A 19,989-nucleotide genomic window follows, 5' to 3' on the forward strand; every position below is an offset into this window, starting at 1 on the left:
TCTCACAATCCACATGCTGCTAAGCAATCGCACTTTCTACAGATCTGCACATAGCAGAACCCTCTCCTGCCTATTAACTCATAATTTTCAATGAGGTGCAACTGAACTGGAGCAACAAAAAGTTATTTTGGTTAATAATCTGGCATTTATTTTCAGCCAACCATGTTAACCTTCTATTTCTATTTTGACCTTTTCAAACTACAGCTGTTAAAGGCAGAAAAAACCCAATTACTCCTACAAAGTGAACTACCTCATCCTGTTTGCTGGAAGCCCACAATAAGGAGACATTCATTAGAGTTCAGTATGGTTTGCAGATATATGACCAGCTACACAAACTTTAGAACACTGAGCTAAGTATGCACAGAGATAAATAGCATTACCAAACACTGTTACAGAAGAAAGTTATTCTGTATAACTATATACAAACTTTCTCAAGCATTCATAGCCAATTAGTATTTTTTAATTTTTATTTTTTAAATAAAATGATCAGCATGTCAAGAAGTTAATACGTACTGTCAACTCTCACAGAAGTAATGGGATCGAGAATTCCTACAAAATGTTTCGCTGGCTCATATAACTGAAAAGGTCCTTTGCTGGCACCTAGTGGGACTTTTGAAAAAAGACAATCTTGAATCTTATTGTTGAGTGGGATTTTTTGTTGTGGGTTTTATTTTAAAAAACACAAACATTTGGCTATGGATGTACTTTTGAATCCATAAGCCACATATGATGCAGCACTGAACATGACTGCACTGACATGAAATTACTTAGTGCTGCTGAAAAAGTACAAACAGAAGAGAACAGTAGGCCATTTATACTTTTATAGGTCATACTACTTGGAGTTTTTTCTGCTTCATATTTATTTAACCTTTACTGTATTTTAAGCTAGAAGGCAGTAAAATTAACATTTATACCTCCTTCTCAAAAAAGAGCCAAGAATCAAATTCACAGTACCTTGTTTGCAAGCAACAAATTTGTTTTCTAATTATACTCCAGGGCTTACTTAACCTCCGTTACCTGAATTCCATTATTAGAATGCAGTAATAAATGAATACTGGCTTATTCATAAAAAGCCAACAAATACAACACTTCATTTATTTCATTATGCTTAACCAACAGGACTACTTCTAATATTATAGTTTGGTGGCGGACTGGGATGGGGAGAGAAGAGGAAAGGAAAAAACCATAAAAGATTCTTTTGATCAGTTTCAAAAAGTTACATTTGAACCTCAAGCCATATATTTAAACAAACAAACAAAAAACCCCACAAAAAACAGCAAGAAGCCACCCCAAGATACGTGAGTGAAGAGTAAAAAGTGCATTTCTTAAGGCTCCTTTTCTCCCCAGCAACTAATGTACAGCTCCTTTGGCAACATAAAATGACATTTAAAATGCAAAACTCAATCTTACTGAATTAGAGTTGACATAAAAATAAAATTAAAATCTTTTTTTCTTTTTAAAATACCAATAATTCCATTCAAATCTTCTTCAGTATCAGTAACAGATTGAGGCACTTTGTTTGCAATATATATAGTTGTGACAAGTTACTGCAGGACAGAAAGAGAGAGCAAAAAGTCGTCTAGTCCCTTCAGTGATTTATCTCCTAAGTGATCTCACTGTCCTTCTTGACAGATTTTTCTAATGTGTTTTTCAAAACAACCATAATTAAAGACTCCACAAACTGCTCAAGCCCTTTATTCCACTAAGGGTTTGCAACAAGTCAGAAGAACAAACTAGATTTAGTGCTCCCTTACCAAATCCAAGACAAGTGATCTTTGAGAAGTTTTAAAGCTATTACAGAAAGCTTTCAAAACTCTGACTGTTGGTGATATAACCAATGTAGCAAGACTTTGAATTTAAGCCAAACACTGAAGAAAAGTTTTGAGGTTGGCTTTCAAGAAAACTACATTTCTTGAAAACAAAAAGCAGAGATTTCAAGCTTCCACTTATCCCCAAAAGTTCAGGGAATAAAAGCAATTGGGATAAAATTTTGTTAAAAGGAGAATTATCCATTGGGAAGACAGTCTCCCAAATGTAAGAATATTTCAGTTTTATCAGCCTGATCACATCTAGAGTTTAAACAGTCATCCAACAGGTAGATGAAAGAACACTGAGGCCCACTAAAATAATTAAAAACTAAACAAATTTTGATCATAGATGCTTAGCAAGGCACCTATGATTTTTGACATGTGAGAATGAATTAATAGAAGTGGGGGAGCTTGTCAATGCTAAACAACAATCACAGCTATGGCAACAATTTGTCTTACTTAAAACAGCTCAAGACATCTGGGTTAAAAACACAGTGTTTCTGAGAGAAAGCTAAAGAGAAACGGGGAGATGGCTTGTTCCATTCACCAAATGAGGAGATGGAAATGATGAAAAATATAGGGGGTTTTACTGTAGAACCATACAGTGACTGATGAGGTCATGATGCTTTGACCTCTAAATACAATCATACATGGGAAACAAAGCACCATTTCCTAGCTGATGCCAAAAAAATGTTTACTTGCTTCTTCTCCCATAAGGAAAACAGTCAAACAACTTATCTACTCTAGATTAGAGAAAGAATGCAAAGGAGTTCTCTTGGTGGAAACCACAAAGTAAACAGTGCCCTTCTTCCAAAAAAGATGAGGAATCTGGCTTTCTAATCATGCCTTGTGGCTTCCAGGCAGTGGCAGTAATGTTCCAGTGAGGTGTCCCAATGGACAAAGCACTGGGACCTCATGAAGGATACACTGCACCCCATAACAATGTCAAGAGGAAAATCTGAGCACCCTGACAAACCATATTTAATCATCTGTGTAAGCCACAAATGCTGGTGATTCCTTTTAACATTGCTTTTAAATAAATCAAAGAGACACCATATTTGAAATACTTGGGACAGGCAATACCACCAGCTAAGAAGCAAATGAGTTTGGGGACTGTGTAATGCCTATGAGCAAGAAACAAGCCTCCTCTTTCTTAGATCTAATAATTCTAGACAGTTTGTACTTATGTTTACATACATTTTCACTCTTCCCAATTTTAGCAGAGCAGCACCTCCACAAAAGATACAATGGATTACTGAACATATGCAGAAAGCTTTAGGGAAAAAAAATAATGTTTTTCATGGCCAACACACTACTCAAGCACAAAGCACAAAGAGACCCTTTATAACAGCTATTCAGAATGAAACTGTGTTAGGAGTGCAAGAGCACTCCATCCCTCCTATAAGTTTCAAACTACTGCAGAAGGAAAAGGAATATATTCCAGTGAGAAGCAATGCCTGTGAAACGGATACAAGTGTCACGATTGTACTGCTACAAGTTTAGTCATTAGCAATAAAACACACAGATAGAAGGACAGGTAAGCAGACACCTTCACACATCAAATGAGAGCTTGGTCAGAGGAAGAATTTGGATTTTGCTGAGATATTCCTGTCTCACAAATGTCCTGCCATTCAGAGACACCTATTTACAGGATTACAATCCACTTCTTGAGTATTCCAAAGAAAATGCAGACATGCTTTCTCTTGTGCTACTCCTCACACACTGAAGAAGCTTCTCACACCATGCAGAGAGAGCTACATTACCAATACTGCTTTGTTTGTGGGAAAAAATAAACATCCAAAGCAGAGCTTTCAATATCACCAAAGAATTTGGCCATGCCAAGTGAACCATAACTATATAACATATGGTATATAACTATATAATATATGGTATATAACTATACCATAACTATAAAAGAATGATGCTCTCATGAATTAAAACACATCAGAAGTTTAGAGTAATAATGTAACTGCTTCAGAACTGCACAAAGTGTGGTAACATCAGATAAGTAAATGAACCAGGTCTGCCTTCAGCATTAGGTTTCACTATAAAGGCTGTTTGGTGTGGGGTTTTTATCCATGTCAAAGCCTGGTGAACTTACTTTCATTCAAGTCTTTAATACATGGCAATCTTAACACAAAAAGACCTACCAAACGGTTTTCATCAAATACTTCAAAAAGGAGTCTGTGTTTCTGAGGATTAACCTAGGAAAAAGAAGTACAGTAACAGTCAATATATATACTGAATTCCAACATTTTTCTTCAGTAAAATCTCCATGTTTATGCAGGAGGAAAGGAACACCTAAGACCGATATTAAACAGCAAATCTACACCTTGCTGCCATTTTACTGGGCAACACATTTCTATCAGAACCAATAAACCATGACTGGTGTTATCCCAAACTCTTTCAACATTCCATGTTCAGGTTTTTAAGCATCCACAGAATGAAGAACACGACATTAAGACTGAAAATGTAGCATTTTTATTAGTGCAAGAGTTAACAACTTCATTCCTAAGAAAAGCAGTTTGTGAGCCTTTTAGAACATTAATTACAGACTCATTTCTGAATTAGGGAAGGTGTTCTGAAGTAGGGAGAGTAGTTAGTAGTTTTTTCTCAATGTATTATTATAATATCCAACAGGTAATAAGTCTGTAAACAAAATCACTTACTCTAAATAAGAGTTCTTCATTCCACTTTGGATTTATGGACTATGTAGGAAGGAAGAAGAAAGAAAAAAGGAAGAGAGCATTAGTTTCACTGACAATTCCATATTGCTGCCTGTTTTGATATTTTACACGTTTTATCCCATGTAACAATCCACTTTAGAAGAAAATACAAAAGCTTTAACCTTGATATTGCAGGTAAAAGTCAGAGGAGTCTTGTGCTGTTTAATACAGTGCAAAATGGAGCCACTTTATGCAAGTATTCTCAGATTTTTCCTATGCCATGGATGCACAGAAGGCACATGAGACAGTCAGAAAAAAAGTTAATTTATGGTATGTCTCTTCAGTAATAAGCACTGCCTTCTTCTCAGTCCAATACCCACATTACCTACATGCAAACATACGTTAATCCTCAGATTATGAACTCTTAGCAAATGCCAAATCTCTAACCAATATAATCTAGACAGACCAGGCACAGGCAGGTCAAACACATCAGAACCTGCTCAACTAAACACATCTTTCAATTGTGATTATTTTTTAAAATACTAGAGCTAGTTTAGCTATGATGAGAGTTTAATGTAACCATTGTCAACATGAAGGGAAAAATGCATGAGTGATCTCATTACACAAATCACAGACACTATACTAAAGCAACAATTTGGAAGAGTGCTTTCCCCCTCATGTATACAGATTTTCATTTTTAGTTAATCTAAGATAAATTAGCAGTACTAAGACTGACCTTTTTCCAGCAGGTATTCTAGAAAAACAAGTACTATCATGATTCAGGTGAATGGTGCAATTTGATACGTAAATAAAACAAACTGTGCTTGTGTTTTTAACATAAAAAAAGATAAAAGTTGTACAGCAAGAAAGAGAGATTCTTATATCACTAAAGATCTCGGAAAATCAGAACAATCCAGTATTTCCATTAACAATGTAGCTTTGAATCAGTACTCACCTTATATCCCTTAGGTTTTCCTCTACCTTTCAACAAATTTATTAAGGAGAAAATACTACAACAATGCCATGAACAGAGAAACAGAGAAGGTCATGGAACACTTCTTTCCCTATGTCCATTCCCTCGAATGACATATTAATTCTCATATTTCCTGTAGTGTTAACTTTTTGAGTGTGATTTAAAAAAAAAAAAAAACACAACACAATGTCACAAAACCCAACCCCCCCACACCCACAAAAATAACTAACCTTTCTAATAGTTTTTGTCTGAACACTGGTAAGGACTCCATTCCCTGGTTCATACACCGTCACCTTCACATATGGGTCACTGGGAAAGGGGGGAAAGAAAAAAGATAAGCATGGTGCTGTATGTCCTTTTAGGTCAGCATTATTAGCAGTCAAGTTTTAAAAGGCTTAAATTAATAGAAGCTATGAAACTGGGAGTTACAATTAGTTTATGAACACCATATGCATTTGTAATTACAATTATTTCCTGAACAGTTTTAGAGATAAAACTAATCTAAACACTGTTACTGCTTATAACTATACCAGCTATGCCAATTTATATTCTATATATCACTACAATTTGATTCTCTGTCCTCTTTCACAGTTATTTCAGGAGAACAGATTTAATAAATTTTTTTGCATTTCAACAAGACATGCATGAAAAAAATCAGTTGTGACTGAAAAAGCTTGAAGTATTAAATATCTTGGTTTTAACACTTTAGAACACCTGGAATTTGAGGTACTTCCTTGAACATGCAATATTTTTATTAAATGTTCTATCAGTTTCACAGAGCTTTTCTGTTACTGAAGATGTCCTAATACGATTGCTTAAATGTCATACTGCCTTTTCCCTTCCTGTGGTACAAAAAACCCAATAGATTATATGAATATCTACTTTTCAGAAACAGACTTAAGGCATAATTGCTCAAACAGACTAGTAACAAAAGGTGACCAAACTGTCTGCCATACAGCAAAAGAGCTGTATGGTTTTCACAGATTGAAGTTATGATGAGAAGACCTGACCTATTTTTGCTTGAAGTAAAAAAAAAAAGGGAAAAGAAAAAAAAAGAAAAGAAAAATTGCACAGGAACAAAAAAAATTGGAGAGAGACTGTCTGGCTTTGAGGAAAATATGAATATCAGAAGAGATTTTTTTCTAATGCTAAACTGATGTCACACGTAGTAATTTTGTTAGTGCTAAAATAACAACATTCCTGCACATAGGCCAAAGCAGGGACAGAACTAGTACTAAACCCATCAGTACTTCTCCAGACCCTCTGTACAGGGGCCAGAAGCAAAAGTGGCTTTAGTACAAACTTCATTTTCCCACTTGCCAACTCTAAAAGATCAAGCATTTCAGCTCCCAGTTCAGAAGCCTGATCTTTCCTTTGTTAAATGTTAACCCACTTTGATTGTTTCTTTTCTTATATGGATTAACTTTTTAACCAGTACATATCCAGAACCTGCAGTCAGTCCTGAGCCTACCACATCTCTAGAATTGGTGGATACTGTTCCTCTGCACATATATTGAGTTGAAATAGTCCTGTTGCTGCCAGTGTTTAGTGTTGTGCTCATTCCAAGTCTTTAAAACACAGCTGAGAAAATTTTGACTATAAACTCTTGTTATTTTAGCTGTAGTCCACATGAAGTAAAATACATACGTGGATCCATCCTCCATGGTAAAACTGTTTTACCATGCAGAGAATGAAACATTCCCACACTTTGTTTTGCCAGTGCATTAGATCTGTCCAAATGACTCTTGGACAAGAAAGCTGGTATCTTCATGTTTATATAATCTCCAATAATTTTATAAAGTTACCAGTTAAAAAAGTTCTGATTTATTTTTTTTTTAAGAGGCACAGCAGGATTTACTAAGAACTAAAAAGCAGTAGAAAGAAAATAAAGAAGCAGTTGTCCCTTAATACATGAACAAGACATTCTTACCTGGCTCCTAAGAGATCCTTCTTGGCCAGGCCAATGCCAGCTATAACCTTCACTCTGACGATTCGTGTGTTCTCCTTAAACACAAAGTAACATATTCAAGTTGCATTCAGATTTATTTTTCAGATCTATTTTTAATTTATAAAGCTAAAAGCAACTATTGGCATAATTTTGAATTTGCTCTGAAAACTATAGACTAAGTAATGCAGTTACTTTGTCTGCTAGAAACAGCTCTATCAGTAGCAAATTTAGGCTGATCACCATCATATCCACACCCGATAGTAGACACAGAATTCAAAAACATGTCAATACAGTAGGGCTTTGGGTTTTTTAAATAATTTAGCTTCTTGGCATTCTATAGGAGTGGGTTTTTGAGTTAAAATCCCACAGGACAGCTGACCTAGCAAACAGCTGATCCTGTCAGCCTTCTTTCCCAAACTCCCAAGTGTTCCAGCTCCTTTCCCCAGGGAGCCCTGCAATACCCTTGGGCTGGATGCAGCATTCACACACTGCAGGGCACACCCGGGGCAATGGTAAGGACAAGTTTGCACCTAATGGTATCTTGGCATCCATCAGAGAGTGGGAAATAGACTCTGACAATATTCATTTCCTGGGCAGAATGAAAAGGGTATTGAATTTATCAGAACAGATTAATAAAGAAATAAAGAACTGGCAGAAAAAAGGCATGAATAAAGAATTCTTGCATCTATTTTTCTTTAACACCACAGAGAGGTCACACTCAAAATATCAGGATTTCTAATATGACCTGTCAGTAGGGTATGAGATTTTTAAGGAACTAAAGAGTATTTCAATTACACATCATAGAAATTAGCCTCACAGGAGTGAGATAAGTGATTGCACTCCTCCTGTTAATTAATACAGCTGTACAGTCCTCCATGGCTCATCTGATAAGATACTGAATTCGGGGGGAGGGGGAGGGAATCCCAACAGCTGTGACCATGTCAAAGGAAGAAGACAAATGAGCACTGTTTCTCTGAAAAGCAAAAATTTTCCCAGATGAAGGGCTGTTTGTAGGCCATGGAGAGCCAGAGGTACTTGTGAGGAAAGCTAATCCAGTCTGGGTGGTTAAGGAGTTAAACAGATACCAAGAGCAATGGCTGAAGCAGCAGATGTTGCCCCTGGGGCCTTCCTGAATTCCACACACTACTGAAAGTCCTTTCTAAAGGAGACTCCTAGGAAGCACTAAGGATGCTTTATCTCTGGTCTCCTATTCAACCACAAGGCTGGATTCCCTAACCAATCCCAAGTGGAGTGGTTCTTAAACTAATGGAGGGAACTGCATGCTAATCCTGAGGCAGAAACCACTGGGTAACAACATAAAACTGAAAACAGACCACTAAATTAAAATAAAATAATAAAAAAGTAAGCAAGTTTCTCCCACCCTTTTTAGTTGGAGGTGATTGCCTGGGAACTGAGATGAACATCTGCAATGCCCACTTACTGACAAAACAATCAATTGTCCAAGACAATTCCAGCCAAATCACAAGTCTACCTTCTCCCTTCACCTCAAAGAACGGTTCTCCTACTAGAAAATCTAGCGTTTCAGAAAAGAAAGACCTAACAACCAACCTCACCCAGCACTGACCACTAATATGTGGCCTAAGCTTTCAAAATTCTTAGTCATGATCAGGCTTTTAAGGTGTATAACATTATCATTGTGTTTTATGACAGTAATAGAACTGACCAGATTTAGGAAAAAATAAGTAAAAATCTATGCTGGCATCAAATTAAGAAAATATATTAATGTTAATATAAATGTTAATATATCACAAATATCCTAAGATATCCATCCTTGTCTTGCATATAAAACGATGCCCAATTCATCTTCTATCAATTACTTGGCTTCAATGACACCAACATCAGTGAGTTTCTGATGTTGGTGAAGAGCCCACATGTGCCTTTCTGCTCTCCCTGAGCACCTCTGCACTTACACTGAGTGCACCACCACCTTCTCCCAACATGAGGAAGGTCCTCAGTCACAGCCCACAGGGCCCAACTGACAGAAAGCAGTTGGACAAACAATCCCACCTTTTCCTTCTCAGAAAAAGACCAAGAGCAGATGCTGATGTAGGACACACAGCCCTAAAAGACAAATAGCTCTTCTCGTACCTGCATTTAGTTGCTCAGACCACGAGATTTGCTCCGTTACTCAAGCACGAGAAAAACCAAGACAATTAGATGCTTTTGGGCACAGGCATCCCAGAGTCAGGTTTAATAAGGCATCAATGTAGTCCACATAAGGGAGATTCCAAAAATAGCATCCACACTCCTGAGATTTTAAAGTTGGCTTAATCACATGGTTTATTTACTTGTATCACGTTAGAGATATGAAAGCTATTTTATAAAAAGACAAATTGCTCTGTACATTGCCTCAGGAAACCAGAAGCCAAAAACCCAGTGCTGGTATGCTGAAGGTTGATTTAAACATGCCTTTGAAAGCAAGGCTGTTATTTATTTGGGGTCAGTGCCAAACTAGGACAGCTACAGGATTTTAGTTAGCCCAGCAGAACAACTAAGCAAGCCAACATCCACATATGAGCTGCCTTGTAGAAATACCCTTCTAGATTAACAAAAACAGTTTAAAAATATTCCTGAATTGTTCACAACAATCTTTCCTACAGCTCTCCTGTTTTCACTTTCACTTTTTTGACTAACTGCTCTCACTGCCAAAAGCCACCTCACACCTTTTTGTATTTTTCAATCTGATAGGTGATACTGAGGGATCCACTTCTTCCTTTTCTAAACTATGGAGACTAGAAACTTAAAAAAAAAAAAACCACGCTAACGTGAAAGGGTAATACATAATCCCAAGAGATGAGGTTCCCCATTTCCTGGTCACAGCAGTGTCCAAGGCACATCGGGATAAATTCAGACAGTTCGATCCAAACGCAGAAGTGCCTGACAGTGGAAGGACCGACAGTGCTGTGACCTCGCACATCCTGAAGAGGCAGAGTCCTGCCGACAGGATACCGGGCTGTGCTGTGACCAGCTGACCTTTCCTCCCCACTCGCTGATGACAGGCAGGATTGCTGAGCAACTGCTGCCCCAGCTCAACAAAGCTGCCCCAAACACACTGATCTCGGAAAGAAACGAACAGCAAAAGAGCTCCAGGACTGTATGAAGCTCGTTACATGCAGACACAAAGCAGGTGATGCAAACTCCACAGGGAGATAAAGCATCAGATACTTGATTCTGGCACCCATAGGGAATAGATTCAAAACGAAAAATTTATTGTTTCAAAGGCAATTTTGAACCTTTTCCTCTTCATTCACCCTGCTCAGAAGATCCTTATTTGCCTCCTTCGTAGCCACACATACAATGAATTCTGGATCAGTAACTCCTGGAGATCCACAGGCAGCTGCAACACGAGGGGTTTTGTGGTCAAAAAAATACACAGGCTACAGCCTGTACCTCTTCTACTCTTCCATATTGACTGCAGACATCCTCCAGCTCCCCTTGCTACTCCTTTACACCACTGCTGTGCTCCCAGTGGTTCTGGTGACATAGGAGGGGACAGGCACCTAGCCAGTAACCAAGAACACACTATCTATGTCCAGCAGCACTGCAGCTTTTCTAGGAAACTGCTCTCTCAGCCCAGTTTATCTCCCCAAGAGTCTCTTCCTGGATATAAATGCCTACCCACGCTTTTGCAGTCCTGACATTAAGCTGAAGGGGTCAGTTTGAATTCATTCCATCTGTACAGGCGAGGAGATGGAGCATTTCCCTGCTGCTCTGCAAACACGGGGAGTCTCCCAGGTTTAGTGCCCCAGTGCCCAGCTGCCCTGTGACACAGATGGGCACACACAGCCCATCAAAGGCAGTAGCTCTGGGCACAGAATTGCTCTGGGATTGTTTTTATAGACGGAACAAAGACATTCAGCTTCTTTTGACAACTTCTGACTGCCAGCCACTCCGGAGGCTGGAAGCAAAAACAAACAAACAAAAGAACACAATAATGTTACAACTGAGCTGTTAAGCTGCTCCCTCCGAGAATACAAGTAACCCAATATAAACCAGGTAAAAACAGTGTGCAAAAAAAGAAATATTTCTTAAAACTGCTGAATCTGCCAGGGAGTGGCTGCACACAATGTTTATATCAGTTAGTCTGCTCCCAATAAATTCCAGCTTCAATTGTTTGTAGGGGTTATGTAATGTTTTAAAGCTAAGGGGTGGGGGAATAAGGCTGTGACGTGCTACAGAGACTGAACTATCAAAAACTTCTTGGTCTAATTAAGTCAGACAAAACATCCTTTACAGAGCTGAGTCAGCAAGACAGTTATCTTATTATCAACTTCCAGGTTTTATCGTTATTCTATTGTTAATCATATTAGTATATTCTAACAGTACACATTCAAGATGAACTGGTCAAAATAGCTGAGACTGCTAAAACATGCCATTTTCATAATCTCCACTAATTTATTTACTAACAGATACCATGTTACAAGATGATGAAATAGGTTTCTGAGCCAGTATGTAGACAATCAATAACTTAAAGCTGTAAAGGCAATGTTTGCCAGCTTGTGATTCTGTGAACTGATCATAAAACAGAAATCCTTTTTATGTATGCCTATTAAAATAGTTTAAAACGTGTTCTCAGAACAGCACAGCAAGCATCAAACTAATAAAGTGGCACTTCCAGAAGGGGATAGTGTTTCATTTCCACAAAAGTCACTATGAATCTACCTATATTCAATGAATATATATTAAGGTTAGAAGTTCTTGACCTGTTCATTTTGGGCAAGAAAACAACACTTGGAAGGAAATTTCAAGCTTATAAGGAGTTTAAAATGTGCTCACAACTTAGGTCTTGCCTGGGCTACAGCCCTTTGCAGTCAATAATTACAAAGGACAAGTATTAACACTGTCCATTCTCACCCCCATTCCTTCCAAACTCACATGACAGGAAAATAACACTAATGACAACTGGGAGAAAAACTCCTGCTTTAGTGATAGAAGTCCAAGACAGAGCAGAAGACAGAAAAAAAGGCATAAGCAGGAAAAAAGGGTGAGAAAGAAGGCACAAATTAAGAAATGGTGACATGCTGGTGACCACAGCACAAGACACTGGACAAGCAAGTGTGATCCTCCTCTGCACCCCCAAAGGCAGGCTCTGGTCTGTGAGGGTGCACAGGCAGGTACAGACACCAGTATGTGCAACCTGGAACTGATGCAAATGACCAAATATTTCCTACACAAACTAAATGTGATAAGATTCACAACAAGATTACAACAAAGAGCTGTGATTTGTCACCTTACATGTTTAAGCTGATGCCTACACCTGAGTCAGGGGAGGGTGAGAAAAGCCCAAAGTTTTTCATGTTGTGCATCACAATGCTACAATTTTACATCAGCAGGAGGCATTTACCTTTGCCAGCAACTCATATCTGCAACATCCAATAACTGAAGTAGGAACATACTGCACTTCCAACTCTTCTCCTTCACTTTAAGCAGTAAGACAAAACACATAACATACTATGATCTAACTTGGTGGCTAGAAAGGCTCCCTCTGATGTTACTGTAGACACTTCAAGTCCAAACACCTTTACAGGAGCTTCCAGCAAGTTGCAATCCATTTCTGAGGTTGAACTATGATTCTTGACACACCTCAGTCAGCAGCAGGTGACTGATTAGGGTCAGATGAACAACTACCATACAGAAAAAGCAGCTTAACATGTGTAAGACACATTCAAAAGTCAGATAAATTAAAGTAAATGCTAGTAATAAAAGAGAAAGCTTTTATTTAGTGGAAGGGTTACTCAGAGTACAGATTTGATTAGTACTGAAAAATTAATTTTATTGGCTTTCTTATTTTAATATTTGGTTCTAGTTTTGGCCTCACTTTTTCAATTTCATTTTTTGAAACGACTCACACAGGATGTAAGGAAACACTAAGACCAGGATGGTTAATCTAATGTAAAACATAAAATGGCAGTATCTCCTGGACTACTAGAGAGCTTTTTTTTTGAGGAAGCCAATATAAAAATGACTGAGTACTCTAACAGAGAACACTTGGTTGTAAACAATTCCTCTAGGCAATAACATCCTGTTATTCTTTTGTTCCAGTTAGATAGGTCAAGAATCAAGTACCACTAAAGTCAAGAAAAAAGCATCAAAGCTTATTACAACGATAAAACAGTACAGCAGCATCACCTTTTAAGATTCAGGCAGCATCAGGAACCATATATTAAGGCTTTCTTAAGCTTCATACCATGTCTGCATATAGTTCTCATATGCAGAAGAAAGCATTTCCCCCAGAATGGGAAGCCTTAGCTGGAGAAAAGTAATTCCTGCAATAATCAGACCTTGCAAGTGAGGCAGACATATATGTTAGGGTACATCTAAATGATAATAAATCTTTTTCAGCATCATCAATTCAGTTTACCAGGAGATGGAAAACAGGAAGGAGACTTTGCTGTCTTGACCACTGCTTCACAACCCAGCGAGCACTCTCTTTCCTCTACAGTTTTGTGTCCATAAATAAGAAAGTCTCATCCTTCAAGAAATGCTGGCTGTTACTACAGGTTGTATTTAACACCTGCATTTGATTGTAAATTAAGGAAAAGATTCAAGAAGACAAAAGTTCACTAATGCAGTTACCCATTTGTCAACAGAATTAAAAAAACACAAACAACAAAAAGCAACACAACAAATAAACCCCAACCAACCACCAAGCAATTTTTCAACATGTGCAACCCAATATCCATAACATTCCCACTTGGTGTTTGTTAGTTCAGTGTGAAAGAAAGGCTTTAAAAAAACAACACAAAGCAGACCCAGGTACATAAAACAGCTTCTGGAAACCACCAGATCTACACAAATTATATTGCTGTTCAAAAACACCCAACCACACACCAACCAAACCCAAAACAAACCCAGAAAACCTCTCAAGACCTCAAGCCAGCAAGCATCACTATTTCTACAAGTGTCTTCACTAATCAAGACACACTGGATTCCAGAACAATGGTAAAGTCCTTCACAGCCTAGAAAAACTGGAGAGCATTTCTGAAGCACAGAGTTGTGCATGTCTGTGGTTCTCAGTTTGAGGCCTGTACAAGAACAGTCACAGGGAACAGACACCTCGTGCAGAGGCGCTGGGGACACCGTGGGCTCTGAACAGAAGCACTGGGCTGCCTCAAGGTCAGGCACAAACAAGCCAAACAAAACTACTGTTTTTGTCAGAAGCAAACCAGAGGAAGACTAGCCCATGCCAGTCTCTGAAGTAATGTTTGAAAGATTTCTGATCATCAGCATCACCTCCAAGACAGCATCATGAGAAGGGCTGGGGGGTAAGGTGTGCAGAAGTAGAGAAGATAAACCATATATCCCAGACATTCAGTTCACCAGGTAAAAAGCTAAATAACCATAAACAACTACAGGATCTCCTGTAGTAGATCCTAAAGGAATATAAAAATATACCTAAAGCTTTTCAGAATGAAATACCATATGTTTATGAGAAATCCTATGCGACCTGTTGCAAACAAGAACACTTGTTCTACACAGGACAGCTCTCAAGTGACTGAGAAAGCTGAAGTGGAAAATGTATTCAAGTGGGAAGTGTATTTTTGCCTGTGAGAAGTTTCCATTTCTGGTTTGATCCCTGAAACCGATTAAACATAATAGACACAACAGGTCTGAAAAGCTATCTCATTTGGAATGTTATTTAGGCAACATTAAAAGAGCTAAGCAAAATAAGAAGTTCTTAATTCAGGCTGGGAGTGTAAGAACTCTGACATATGGAATTTTTTAAATTAAACTGATTATCAAATACACGTATAAAGCAGTGTCATTTTACTGAATGCCATTCCACAGTGCAAGCAGGTATTCTAATAGAAAACAGAAATAAACACCGAACAACTCTTTAGCAGTTATATTTTTAACATGGCAAACCACTCAAAAAACATAATTCCTTCTGTAACCAAGGAAATAATTGTGCATTAGCTGAGATATCAACAACTCCTCCTTCAGTCTTTGAAAGATCATTCCACAATTACTGTTGGAAAATGCCACATTTAGTATTGCAGTCAACAGCCACAAAAACACAGTAAGTGGAAGTGAATACTTCATTAGGAAATGTTTGATTGAAGTGTTTAATCTACAGAAATCCAAGTCTTAACAACCTGAAAGTTTTGTATGAGGAAGCCCTTCAACAAAACCCTGTAGGTACACACTCTCCACCTCAGCAAGGACATCTAAAAGCATCAGCAAAGAGCACTGTGAGAGAAGTCTGACCTGGAGGTGGGAAGAACACTTTATGGCACTTCTTTCCACTCTAACAGAAGTTAATAAGAGGATAAAAAGTAACTTGTTTTTCATATTATTAGAGATTTTTATTTTTCTATTGCTAAGACCCTGCTCTGAACACAGAATTATCAGTTTTTCCCCAATGACCTTACTAGTGCTCATGATTTCAATACTCACCTAAGCCATAAAAAGTCTTATGGGTGACAAAAGGATACTTTTGCAGAAGAAAAACTGAACAAGAGAAATTAAGGACAACTGCATCTGCTTGATTCAGGCACTGCAACTCAGATACCTACATACAGCACACACAGTAATCCACTGTATACAGAATAACCTCAATTACAGGTTCCTTTTTATCCCAGTTTCTTTTTCTTTGTATCAGAAACATCAGATTAGCAATCCTTTATTAAGTCCAAGTGATTAATACACCATTAACCAAGTAATCTGTCATAAATGCCTAACTCTCATGGCGGTGGGGGAATCCACACTCTAATACTGCCTTCAACTGTCTCAACAATTACACCAACTTCTCCTCACCAGGTTTATTTTATTAACCATTTATTTATACTTATTATATTTACCACATGATCATACCCAAAAGCTGCACCAAGTAAAACGGTTCTGCAGATAACATGGCTTTTTTTTTTAACCAGACAATTTTATTTCATACCCCAAGTAAATCCCTCTTGGAGAACAGCCCTGGAGCAGCCCTGGGAAGCAGCAGTGTGCAGACATAAACTATAACAAGCCTGCAAAACAAGGTGGGGGATGGAGAACTCCTTGATGATACCCTCAGTATGACCTGGGTTTCTGACTGTGCAAACACACAACCACAACCAACACAATCTTCCAGATTTAAACTCTCAGAAGACAGAAAAAGACCATCCAGAGAGGGAGAACGCTTGTTTTCCATTCTACTACCCTTAGGCAAAAGCAGCTGGCAGAGCAATTCTCCTATAACCCTAAGATCATTTGTTTTGCCATTTGTGCATGCAGAATCTCACATGAAAACTATGAAGAAAACTAAGCAAGCTCTTTACATGTGCATCAGTAAGTAACACTGAATATTAAAGTCTCTGATCATAAACAAGCTGCATTTTTCCACATTTGTAACTTGGAAAGGTTTGGCTAGGCTTTTGAATTACAGAAAAAGTTGGATCTGATAGATTTATTACATGCTCAAACTTCCTCTCCCTTCCCCTAGCTGTTCCAAACGAACGTATTTATGCTCAAAAGGATAGAGGGAATATCAGAACTGTTCCATTTTAAGCAGATTTCAGAATATTTTCCCCATAGCAAGAGAAGCTAAGAAACAGCTAAACTGAACAAAGCTTAATAAAGTTAAAGTAGAGAGCCTAAGGCATGGAATGTTTTAGTCCAACTACACAGTCTCAAAAAGTTACTAGCAAATGAAAACAGGATCTTGCAATAGGAAGTGTTATGCAACCCTTGAAGCATTCAGTGCTTATTTTCTACTAGAAATCCTATGTAATTCAAGTATTAGGATGAAGAAAAAAATAATTTAAGAGCTGTTTAGTTAATTCTCCAGAAGTGAAGCACAACTTGAGAAAAAAAGCCATGCTAACAGACCAGGAATACCATTTCAGAGCTTTAACAAACTGAATTCCTGTTAAGGCAACAAGTGTGCATTGACACAGAGATAATCACTGCCTGAACACAAAAAAGAGCTGATCAAAGACAGTCTTGGTAAAATACCCTGTTGGCTCAAAGACAATATTACTGACATTTCACACAGGTCACCAAACACCTTTCAGACAGACACAGATTTTAGTCTTCCTGCACCTGCAATTAAAAAAGTGGGTTTCTTTCTTCTTGATTAAGTTAACTATTCCATAACATCCTGCCCTATGCACAAGCCACAGTTAAGATGCAAAATTCACATCACCTGTCTACAACACACAGCCAGTAACAGGTACCTCAGTCTCAGCCACCTAATAAAGGTCCACATGCTCAGGACCTACGACCTCAGGACAGAGGCCGCCGCAGGAGTCACTTCCAGTCACCCACGGGTTTGTTGCCAAAAACTCTGAACCGCACCCAGGATTTCCCACCGCCGCTCACGGCAATGCCGGGATGAGCCCCATCGCTCGGGCACCCAACTACATTTTGTACCGCTCCAATGCACGGAGCGCTCCTGTGACACCACCTGCCACAAAACCTCGAACAAAGCCTCGATTCTTCGCTACCGGGGAGGGCGCGGGGGGGACAAGAAATCCCGCTTGGCCCCGTCACGCGGAAGTTGGGAGCACACGCGGATCCCTCCGGCCACGGGGGAGGCTCCACAGCTCCCGCCGGGAGGAGCCGGGAATGCCGGTGCTAGGCGACACGGCAGCCGCCAGCTCACCGTGCTCCCCCCTCCGGGGCGGAGGGGAACCAGCCCCGGGGCTCCGGCCCCGCCGGGACCCCCCTCACCGCCTCACCCGCTCCCCCGCCCCGCGCCGCGCCGCAGCGGGCCCGCAGGAAACCCCCGCCCCGAGCGGAGACCCGCCTGGACCGGTCCCGCGGAGAAGCCGCCGCCCGCCCGCGCTCCGCGCAGAAGGGAACGGGGAGCGCTGGGGGCGGCCGGGGCCTCGCTCACCTCGTCGGCCGGCAGCCCCAGCACCTCCGCGGGAGACGCCGCCATGGCCGCGCCGCCCGCCGCCGTGTTTACCCGGGCCCCGCCCCCGGACCCGCCTCGCGCCCGGACACGCCCAGCCCCGCTCCGGCCCCCGCCCCCGCCTCGTCTGATTGGCGCAGGGGGCCGCGGCACCGCCCACCCGCGACGCGGCGGCGCCTTCCGATTGGCTTCCGCCCCGCGCCCCGCCTGGAGACACGCGCGGCGCGGGCAGCCCGAGGGGGCGCGCGGGCCCCGCCCCCAGCCCCGCCCTCGGCCCCACCGCCCCTCAGGGCGCCGCGGGAACAGCGCTGAGCTCCGCCCTGCGCTCCGCCAGGTTCTGGGGGAATAACGTAGGCGGTCTGATATTGCTCCCGCTGTTTTACGTTGTCGAGGTCTTTTCTCACAGATTCACAGAGTCAATTAGATCGGGAAAGACTCCTGAGATCATCGAGTCCAACCTGCGACCGAACACCACCATGTCAACCAGACCCTGGCACCGAGTGCCACGTCCAGTCTTAAACACCTCCAGGACAGCCCGTTCCAATATCTAATCACCCTTGTCTGTGAAAAAATTCTTCCTAATGTCCTCCCCTGCCGCAGCTTAAGACTTAAGGCTATTTTTGCATCTCTGAGAGCCGAGCCCAAGCCGTGGAGCTCTTACCTAAACCCCTCACACTCAGGGAACCTGGAATTGCTAAAATTCGGGGAAAACTGAGAGGAAAAAAATCCTTGTCAATGCACAGAAAGGGCCTTGCTTGTCAGGACAAGGCAGTGCTGGCTTCCAGGGTGCTGGGAGGAGGAAGGAAGTCCCGGCTGTGTGAGGACTTGACCTAACATCCAAGCAGGGAGAATGCCAGAGGACAGAAAAAGATAAACTGTAAAAGCCTTGTCTGAAATCAAAGCAATAAAGACGTCAAGACTTTTCTGAAGAGAAAAATCTCTTCGCTCCCCCACACCCATTCAAGCTCACAAGCAGTATAGCAGCGCCTTAGAAAAAGAGCAGGACAACATTTTGGGGAGCAGAACAATGTTTCTGCTGAGCACTTCATGTCATTCCCAAATCACCATTCAGTGACACTTCGCTGCTGTCACCCACATTCCCTGGGAAGAACTTGCTTCCATGATGGTTTTGTAAATGGCTTGAATTCACGCTGCCTCCAACACCTGCCCGTGAATCAATCCCTCAGGAGTCCCTCCTGCCCACTAGCCCTTCCAGCCGGCAGAGGATAACAGCCAAGAGCTGTGCTAAAAGAGCTATAAATTAAGTAGGGTGGCTTAATCTTAGCTCTGTAGCCATAAGCCTTTCTACAAGCCTGAGCCAAACTCCCCCAGGCACTGCACAGTCTGCAAGTGCAGAGAACATACCTTCATCTTAGGATGACCACGTGGAAAATCACGTCATTAACAATGAACAAATGTAGCAGCACCTGTACTGGCAGGGAACCAGAGTCTTTCGTCATCTTTCAGCTTATCCAACCTGGGTGACCTGCTTCTGCCATCATCTGATGAGAAACTCTTCCCTTTCTAAAGCAAACAAAGACCCAGGCTCAGCCCTTTGGACTGTGACCCAGGCAGATCACTAAACACCCAGGTAGGACCTCCTCAGCAGGGCTCAGACAAGCCCGTGCCTATTACCACACACACTCCCGCTCTCCTCCCACAGGTGAATTGGGTGCTCCAAGGACAGGCAATCTCAACAGCAACATCAGCTTGTGCATGTCTAAAAACCATTGTAG

At 40.7% G+C, this 19,989-nt stretch overlaps 1 protein-coding gene across 1 annotated transcript in view; it reads right to left on the bottom strand.

Moving 5' to 3' along the window:
- The window catches only part of NEDD4 (NEDD4 E3 ubiquitin protein ligase), a 53,523-nt gene extending 35,212 nt beyond the window's left edge, over positions 1-18,311 (bottom strand). Inside the window, exons 1-5 of the mRNA XM_032700127.1 lie at positions 18,236-18,311; positions 7,378-7,451; positions 5,678-5,756; positions 4,478-4,516; positions 3,959-4,012 (exon numbers count right to left, since the gene is read on the bottom strand). Of these exons, the coding sequence (XP_032556018.1) occupies positions 3,959-4,012; positions 4,478-4,516; positions 5,678-5,756; positions 7,378-7,451; positions 18,236-18,280 (291 nt within the window). The 5' untranslated portion in view covers positions 18,281-18,311. The remainder of the gene's footprint in view (positions 1-3,958; positions 4,013-4,477; positions 4,517-5,677; positions 5,757-7,377; positions 7,452-18,235) is intronic.
- Between the last annotated feature and the right edge of the window lie 1,678 nt (positions 18,312-19,989).

Source organism: Chiroxiphia lanceolata, chromosome 12 (assembly GCF_009829145.1).
Source record: "Chiroxiphia lanceolata isolate bChiLan1 chromosome 12, bChiLan1.pri, whole genome shotgun sequence".
In the NCBI taxonomy this organism is placed as follows: domain Eukaryota; kingdom Metazoa; phylum Chordata; class Aves; order Passeriformes; family Pipridae; genus Chiroxiphia; species Chiroxiphia lanceolata.